Genomic DNA, 9,913 nt, shown 5'->3' with positions numbered 1-9,913 from the left:
AATTTAAATTAAGCAACATAAACGTAATCGTACCACAAAATTCTAACATCAATCAGGTTGAGGATAAATTAGAAAGACATACAATTTGAGGGGGAAAGCCGCAATTACAATGGTTCTTTTAAAAATACCTGTAATTTGGAGAGTACAAAAAAAAGGAATCCCTGGGGCACGAAGTTCAAAAACCCAAATAAAAACAAGCAACAAGACGTCAGTTTCCACTAAATATAAAAAATTACGTTCAGAAAAAGTCTTGACAAATAATATACCATTGGGTAGAACCCCAAAAATCACACAATTTAAAAAAAAGGAACAAGCAAAGTTAAGACGCCCGTGAACAAACTGTCAAACTCTCAAATGCACTAATCTAAAAATCTAAATGGAGCATCACATTTTGTTTTTAAGCAAGCTGGAAATGGAAGCCATCTATAACTGAAAACTCCAAACAGAATACCACAGTACATAACACCATTTTAAGTTTACAAGAGGTCAGCCTTTCTCAACTCCACTCAACAGACACGAGGCGATACAATCCAACAGGACAATATCGAACTCGAAAGCTGCCACACAATAAAACACTCCGTATTAAAATAAATAAAAAATTCACCGCCTCCGCATGCCTCTTCCGCCTCGACCTCCTCGGAAGGCTGCTCTTCCACACCCCCGACCACCCATAGCACTTGCAGCAGCCTCTCCTTGTGCACTCTCCGACTGAGATCAAATACATACTTATTGACATAGTTATAGAAAACTTCACCGTTTCAATGATTTCTATCCCATTAGGATGAAATTTGATTTTAATAATATAAATGGGTACGCAGCACTTATGCTGCAGGTTAGGCAAGTAAATAAGATCAGTTTAATATTCTTTCAAGCATTCGAGTAGAATGTGAAATTTTAGGGCGTTTTGACATATGGAATGAAATGCTACTTCTCACCGTGACATGAATATGCAAATAATCAAATGTAAAACAAAAGCCGACTACTTGACAGAGTACGGGAAGAATCAAATGCAACAAAATCTGACACTTTGACGCGCGACAAATAGCCCCACACACACACACAACAAAAAAAAAAGCTACCTAAGAACCTCATAAGTCTGGCGCAGGCCCTTAAGAGTTCACCTGTACCTTACCCAGACTGAACCCCTAAATGTGAATTTACAAACCTCAATAAGGCTGTAGTTCCTGTAGATCTAGAATTACGAAATACATAATCTACACTGATTTAAGTCCTTCTATTCAGTGAAGAAAATTCAGATCAAGCCAGTTAAGACTCTGACGATTAGTTTCTTCGATCAATATGCCTGCCATTCTTGGCCCTTAAGAGCAAGCTCCAAAGGAACAAAAAAGATAAACCTCTTGTAAAATGGAAATATAAAAAGCTAACTCTAGTTCGATGTTTTAATCAAAAGTAACCGTGTTTCAGACTCACAGGTATGTTCTCACCAAAGTTTGAATGGAATAATATCATTTTGGTGTGCCTACACTTTCGATGGTTTGATAAATCATAACTAGTTATAGAGTTTCCTTTTTTTTAGCACAACAAATTTCATGTTCAAAAAAGAATTCGTGGATTCCTTTTGGTAGTCGGTGGAATTTCGTTTATAGAATATGATTGAATTGCGTAATAGTAATATAAATCTACTAAGAATAGTATTATACTTATTAAAGTATATGCCGATACAACTATCTATCTATCCATGTATCACACCTTTTATGGTAATTTTACTTTTGGCAACATGGGTCACACTCCATCCAAATTTGTATTTTCTATTCCATATATTCAACGAAAAATTGAACTAGAAGTACATTTAATAAATTAATCATAAAGTTCCCATTCACTGATTTTCTTTTTTATTTTATTCCAATAAATTATTTTAAATAAACTTGTGTTCCTTTAAACTTCAGAATTCCTACATCAGTTTTGTCAGCAAAATAGCATCGATTAGTCTTTATTTTAGCATATTGGCTGAATCTAAATGTCATACTCAGCCTACGCAGTATGGATGACGGCATAGGGATTGGTCACTGCTTCAAACCATGCCTTTGATCCTCCGCCAGTGACATAGTTAAAAGGCTTTCCTGTGGCCCTTAAAAAGTATTAAGTTCAACATCATATCTTTCTTGAGCTCAGGTTTAGGTATTCTTAGAACTACAAAGAGAAATTTCGAGTTAAAAGTAATGGGCTCATTAGGAAGTTATAATCTGAAACTAGGAACTTTACATGATTGATGGTTACAAAGAAGTAGCAGAGAAGAGTTTAGATTGGGTGAGCAGTTGAAGGGGCAACAGAAGGTAGATAAGGCAATAGATGGCAGGTATGAAAGAGTTTCTGTAGTTCTAGTTGGAGTCAAAGAACCTTGCGGGCACAGGCTATGATAGAAGATGGGAGTGTCCTAAGGGATGAAAAAGAAACTAAAGACAGGAAAGCATAGCAGCAAAACATTACGGAGAGGCAGAATGATCCAAAATCTTTTCTTTAAATACGCCTTTTCTTCAAGAAAAAAAGGTCCCGTGAAGCAACATATTTCCAATAATCATGCAAGAAATTCTACCCTTGAATAAATAAAAAGGAAAAACTTCACAGCTCACCCCTCCAAACACCAAAATGTTGGGGCATTTCTCAAATAACCCCCTTAACTTTTAACCTGTCACAAAATCCCTTCAACTTTCAACATTTTTCAATAAAACATATCCAAAAGCATGTATCACAATTTTCACTAGCAAAAATATCCATATACCCACCAATGTGAAAATTGCTGTTAACACCATTAGATGGGTTTTCTGAAGTTTATCCAAAATAAAGTTTTGAACATTAGTGCAGAGAATTGATTTTCTTGTGGTAAGGAAAGATCCCACGTGTGAAAGCCAGAGACATACTTCATTAATAATGGTCTACGAGTAATCAAAACACAATGTAGGCCCGCGGCAGAGATACAAAAGCAGGGATTATTATGAAGAAAAAGCGAAAGAAACAGAACATGTGCAAAAAGCATGTACTATCAGGCAGGAGCAGATGGGAGGTACAGCGGAGTTGTTTTTTTGTTTTTGCCCCCAACCCCCGCACGGAAAGGGAGGGGGAAGCGGGGCGGTTGCTGTTGAGGGGATGTGACTATGGTTGTGTTTACATGTGCATGTTTAAGGGGTAGGTTATATCAAATTATCAACATCAACTAATACCTTTTTTTAGAACAGAAGTGTGTGAAAATGCTTAACAATTGACAGCTATAAAGCACACAAAGTGGATTATAACTGATATCGTAGACACTACTCAGACACAGAAAGTTGACGATCTAACTTGAGGCATTAAACTTCAGAGTCACAAATGGGGTTCATTCAACACATACAAATAGAATAACAATGAAGTTAATAAGAAAAATCTAACATTAAGTTCTACAATCCAGAATAATTGAAGTAATATCCCAAGAATGAAATTACCATGGACCTTGATTAGCACTCCTATATTCAGGAACATGAAAAGCTAGATCAAAATAATGCTTAGAACACATTATATATTTTCAATTATACATGCATTGCAGTGTTATATGGACAGAGGGCGATGATAGCATGGGTATGCCCATGGTTTTTGCTACATGAAATTTTAAAATGACAAAGGGACAGCTAGGTTTTACTTGTGAAAGTGCAAAATATGCAATATTCACTACCCGCACATGTGCTTCACAAAAGGGGGAAACGGCAAGTATGACATACAGGAGTACATACACGTGAGAGTATAATACAAAGATCACATGCAGGACTTAAAAGAGCAGCAGGCGCGTTAACCTAGAATCCTTTTGCTAAACGAATAGGAAGAAGAATAAATACCTTTGGATTCTTGACGGTTTCATCCACACTCAGGATAAGACAAGCAGCTTCGGTAGCGGCATTTATAGCATTAATCTGTGGTCAAGGTTGAAGGTTATAGATAGTAATGCACAATGGGAAAATAAAATCTGATGCAAAGAGAGAGCTTTATATACCTTCACAACTGAAGGTTCCCATACAAAGTTAGCAAAGGAATCTGCAATTCCACCTGTGTTGATATCGACACCGAAATTTGCACCATCACCTGTGATAATTATTTAACAGTTTAACATTTGTAGATGAGTATTTTTCAATTGTGATGTTAAGTAATACAAAGAATCTAACCAGATGCATGTTTCTGTCTGAGTTTATTCAGGACATCAGTTGCATCAAATCCAGCATTATCCGAAAGTTGTCGTGGGATAACCTGCATAATAAATGATGATTCAATTAAACTACAAAATAAAAATAGCATGTTTATCCTTCCACGTCTACGCAAGTGAAAAAACAAAACTTAGAGCAAGAGAAGTGTGTCCAGGCTGGCTGGGCTGCTGATTTGATAAATTATCTAGTTCATAACTACACACATCCTGAAACTTCATAAACTAGACAAGCAAATTTTAATATTCAAAAAATTAAAAACAAGTAGTCTGACAACATAAATCCAGTGCACCATTTCAAAAATTTTATGAACTGGCCAGGATCCCAGAAAAGCATAGCTAACTCTGGCTGTTCCAGAGACATTAACAGCCAGTAACATGGCACATAATAATAGGGCATATCTATACCCAAGGTGCAGCTTTCCACAATCGCAAGGAACTTATAGGGAAGACAAAGTTTATTTACATCCTGGGGAGACAGCGTAGGACAACAAAAGGAGAACAAGAATAGATACCCACATAGGTAAACCTAATACTCATGGAGTTGCTCTTGCATAATTTGGTGTTGAAGACACGTGGGGCATATTTCCCTAATGACAATGGTGCAGAGTATATGACATAAAACTCTGCTTTGTTAAGAAGTGACAAAATTATGCACAGTTATGATACAGTTAAAAGGTGACAGCACATTATTTTCATATATATGGGTATTCAATGTATTTTGGGGTTTGCTAGAGGTACCATCGACTTTAGTGGACAGTGGCTCTTATTCATCTGATTTTTTGACCATTGAATTAATTTGATGATCAAAATCTCATCTACTGAGGTGGCACGCGTTTACTGGTTTAGGGTAATATTGTAAAATTATTTAGAGACCAGAAAGGTTAACATCAACTCTGGACATTTCTTCTCCCTCTTCTTTCTGGTTCTCTCTCTTCTTCCCTGCAGAGATCGGCCTTCCCTATCGTCGTGGAGCCTACAACCTTTGCTTACGCAAACAGCTCCACCTCTGCACCCGATCCCTCATAATTTCGATCACCCAATTAAATTTTCTGATACTTAAGCTATTGTCCAATGCCACCACTGGCTTTTTGCGCCTTCTCTTTTCCAACAAGCATCATTTGCCGACGAGCATCAACAAGATGAAAATCATAGAAGATGAAAATTGCATATTCTCTTACTTGATTTGTCAAGTTGAATCTTCTGAAACAAAATAGCCTTGCACCCAATTTATAGGTTACTTTTTGTGATACAATTTCTTACCGGGATAGAGAGATTCTGGAAAAGGAAGTCTGAAGAGTCTATTGGATAAGCGAAAGTCTTGTTTCTTTTAAGTGCGAGCTTGTTGACAATCTTATGGATCAATGTCAAATGCCTTCATTTTTGACAATCTTATGGATCCATGTCAAATGCCTTCATTTCTTGGATTTCTCTTGGTTACCTTCTGATTTTCAGTGTCTTCATTTCCGTTGCATTTTTATTTTCAGTTTGCTTTAAAAGCCGATCGCAAGGAAGGGGGAAGTCGTGAGTGGGGAACAGCAGAGATAACGGAAAATGAGAACTTTTTCTTATTTAGATATTTATTTCTTTTACCACATTACCCTTCCTTAATTATAGTTGCCACCTCATCTAGTCTGTCAACGACTTACACTACCCTAATATGTCTTCTTGGCTACAACAGGGCTTTACACAGCGCGATTTGGGTGACGTTCCACAAAATTACCAACTAAGTTCTTAATTAAAGAAAAGAAAGAAAAATATTAAATCCATATCCTTATTGAGTAATGTTTACTAGATAAACTAATAAGAATGAATATGTCAGACATAGTAACAAGCTCCTCAAAAACAGCCCGTTATATGGGTAAAAAAGTAAAAAATACAAAATTAAGTTAATACAATTCTGAATTAGAAAGTCTAAATAAATGGACTATCCTAGATGTTCCTAATAGAGATATCTATAAAGTTGGTTTTTTAGATTATAAATCTTTAATTGCAATTAAGACTCTTGAACGAACTACTATGGTAGATCGAGATGAACAAACCATCCAATTACTTAGACCAGTTGATATAGAACCATATATGGACAAGTATAAATACCTACATATAGGATTAATACAAATAGTTTTTAAACCTTTGACATTACAAGGGTTAAATGCATCTATATTAACTTGTTTAAGAGATACAAGATGTCTTAATTGGACCCAATCTTTGATGGGAATAATGGAAACCAGCTTATGTAATGGTCCAGTCTATTTTAATGTTTATCATAATTTAAGTCTGTCCTTAACAGATCCTAATATCTTTGAGGCAATAAGCCCAAATATTAAAACACATGGATATAATTTCTTATCAGGATCAGAAACTATTGCTATTATATATAGAATCCATTATAAAATTCTGACTACTTTAGCCCAAAAGGCTAAAATTCATTCTAAACCAGGTAAAACAGTTTTAGTAGAAACTAATATTTTAACATCAAATGCCGTAGTAAATAAACAAATCAAATAGGATGAAATAAATTTTTCAGATAGTTGGGTTATACCCAATGCTATTCAACCTCAACCAGTAATTAATTAAGATATTGATCGAATTACTCAAACGGTAGATGGTGAAGTAGAAATTATTTTTAATCCATCTAGAACTATTCGATTGTCTGATGTCACTAGTACATCTACTTCTAAAAGATCTATATCAAGATCAGCTTTTTATAGAACCACTGAAATAAAAGGTATTAATATCTCAGATAATAAAATACCACATGCAATTTATAATAAGGAAGAGAAATTCTCTCCTTCAAATTCTGAACTTAGTTTTCGAATGAAATAAATGGATTTTGAAGAAGGTAGTTTATTTTGAAAATTTCTGAATCAAGAATTTTTGGAATCAAACATGAAGCTTTTAGAAAATTGTTTTTTAAAACTCTCTAAAAGAGAACAATTAAAGTTTAAAAATTTTATTATAAAGAATAAAAGTTAAAACAAAAACTAGAATTTTTTGTGCCATGGTTTTTGAAATATTATATTCAAAAAACATGAAAAGCAAATAGGAGTACTTGAAGAACACTACAAACAGTGAAAATCAAGTACAGGGGCAATAATTAGATCTGTTTATCCGCCCAATCCGCCTACAGATCCTTTAAGATTATCAAGATTAGGAAGTACTACTACTAATCTAGAAACAGCAGCTTTTATAAAGCCTAGTTATTCTCAAGAAGAAGCTCTTAAAGAACTAAATAAAATTATTAAAAAATAATTATAAAAATGTACATCTTCAAGTTGTAAGTCAACAATTAATCAGGATTGAAGATGTTCTTGATAAATTAATCAAAAAATTAAACGATATTTTACCTTCGTTAAAAATGATAGAAAAAGGTAAAATTCCAATATCTAATTTTGATAAGGCTACTATAAAACCACCTATGGATATTTTGGGCTTTAAAAGTAGTAGCGAAATATCTTTTGATTTAATAGAAATTTTATCTAAAAAGTAAAGTAATTCAAAATTGCATACTCTATCAACTATAGCGTCTACTATAATATTTCAAAAACCATGGCACAAAAAATTCTAATTTTTGTTTTAACTTTAATTCTTTATAATTTTTCTTTAAACTTTAATTGTTCTCTTTTAGAGAAAGTTTTAAAAAAAACATTTTCTAAAAGCTTCATGTTTTGATTCAAAAAATTCTTGATTCAGAAATTTTCGAAATAAACTACCTTCTTCGAAATCCATTTATTTCATTCGAAAATTAAGTTCAGAATTTGAAGGAGAGAATTTCTCTTCCTTATTATAAATTGCATGTGTATTTCATTATCTGGGATATTAATACCTTTTATTTCAGTGGTTCTATAAGAACCTGATCTTGATATAGATCTTCTAGAAGTAGATGTAGTAGTGACATCAGACAATCGAATAGTTCTAGATGGATTAAAAGTAATTTCTACTTCACCATCTACCGTTTAAGTAATTTGATCTATATCTTGATTAATTACTGGTTGAGGTTGAATAGCATTGGGTATAACGCAACTATCTGGGAAATTTATTTTATCCCATTTGATTTGTTTATTTACTACGACATTTGATGTCAAAATATTAGTTTCTACTAAAACTGTTTTACCTGGTTTAGAATGAAAGCCTTTGAGGTTAAAGTAGTCAGAATTTTATAATGGATTCTATATATAATAGCAATAGTTTCTGATCCTGATAAGAAATTATAAAGTAGTCAGAATTTTATAATGGATTCTATATATAATAGCAATAGTTTCTGATCCTGATAAGAAATTATATCCATGTGTTTTAATATTTATGGATTCTATATATAATAGCAATAGTTTCTGATCCTGATAAGAAATTATATCCATGTGTTTTAATATTTAGGCTTATTGCCTCAAAGATATTAGGATCTGTTAATGACAGGCTTCAATTAGGATAAACATTAAAATAGATTCGACAATTACATAAGCTGATTTCCATTATTCCCATCAAAGATTGGGTCCAATTAACATCTTGCATCTCTTAAACAAGTTAATATAGATGCATTTAACCCTTGTAATGTCAAAGGTTTAAAAACTATTTGTATTAATCCTATATGTAGGTATTTATACTTGTCCATATATGGTAATGTCAAAGGTTTAAAAACTATTTGTATTAATCCTATATGTAGGTATTTATACTTGTCCATATATGGATCTATATCAATTGGTCCAAGTAATTGGATGGTTTGTTCATCTCGATCTACCATAGTGGTTCGTTCAAGAGTCTTAATTGCAATTAAAGATTTATAATCTAAAAAACCAACTTTATAGATATCTCTATTAGGAACATCTAGGATAGTCCATTTATTTAGACTTTCTAATTCAGAATTGTATTAACTTAATTTTGTATTTTTTACTTTTTTACCCATATAACGGGCTGTTTTTGAGGAGCTTGCTACTATGTCTGACATATCCATTCTTATTAGTTTATCTAGTAAACATTACTCAATAAGGATATGGATTAATATTTTTCTTTCTTTTCTTTAAGAAACAACCTAGCTGTTAACGTTGCACGTCTGTCAACGACTTACACTACCCTAATATGTCTTCTTGGCTACAACAGGGCTTTAACACAGCGCGACTTGGGTGACGTTCCACAAAATTACCAACTAAGTTCTTAATTATAGAACTATACGTTATGCACCACTATCTGTCAAGGCTATAAGTTCTGGTATAAAATATGTGTGTGTATATATATAGATACATATACATACATATACGTGTGTGTATGTATATGTATATATATATATATATATATATATAAATTCACTGGCAAAAGTTGAACAATAATGTGTGTACTTGTACAACGTTTGCGTTTTATAATTCAAGGGACAATTTCAGACAAATCCTTAACAGAAATTCTATAGATACTCTCATTTTCCACTCTCTAAAAAGAGTTCACAAATAGCAGTCACCAGAAAAATTAATGGTGAATGACAGCTTCAAATAAGGAGAAAGAAATATACTGTACAGATGACGAGCAAGAAAACCACACACAAAGGGTTTAGCGCTGCTAGAATGAACTTCATGATTTCAACAACCTGAGACAGAAAAAAGAGAACTCTGCAGCTAATCCTATGTTTAATTTTATTGGTAACCCTAACTATCGCGACAGTCAGAAAGTCTAAATCCCTCAGGCACAGGTACAGGTAAACCAAATGAGAGACTTTGTGCCCCCCCCCCAAAAAAAAAAAAATGG

At 33.5% G+C, this 9,913-nt stretch overlaps 1 protein-coding gene across 1 annotated transcript in view; it reads right to left on the bottom strand.

Annotated features, from left to right (window-relative positions):
- LOC109834140 (T-complex protein 1 subunit eta-like) overlaps positions 338-9,913 on the bottom strand; it is a gene marked incomplete at its 5' end in the record, with an annotated part of 27,239 nt that continues 17,663 nt past the window's right edge. The window contains 4 exons of the mRNA XM_020402065.1: positions 338-708; positions 3,825-3,899; positions 3,980-4,068; positions 4,149-4,230. Coding sequence (XP_020257654.1) covers positions 601-708; positions 3,825-3,899; positions 3,980-4,068; positions 4,149-4,230 — 354 coding nt within the window. The remainder of the gene's footprint in view (positions 709-3,824; positions 3,900-3,979; positions 4,069-4,148; positions 4,231-9,913) is intronic.

Source organism: Asparagus officinalis, chromosome 1 (assembly GCF_001876935.1).
Source record: "Asparagus officinalis chromosome 1, Aspof.V1, whole genome shotgun sequence".
NCBI lineage: Eukaryota > Viridiplantae > Streptophyta > Magnoliopsida > Asparagales > Asparagaceae > Asparagus > Asparagus officinalis.
The sequence above is the reverse complement of the archived record's forward strand: the minus strand, read 5'-3'. Positions and strand labels throughout refer to the sequence as shown.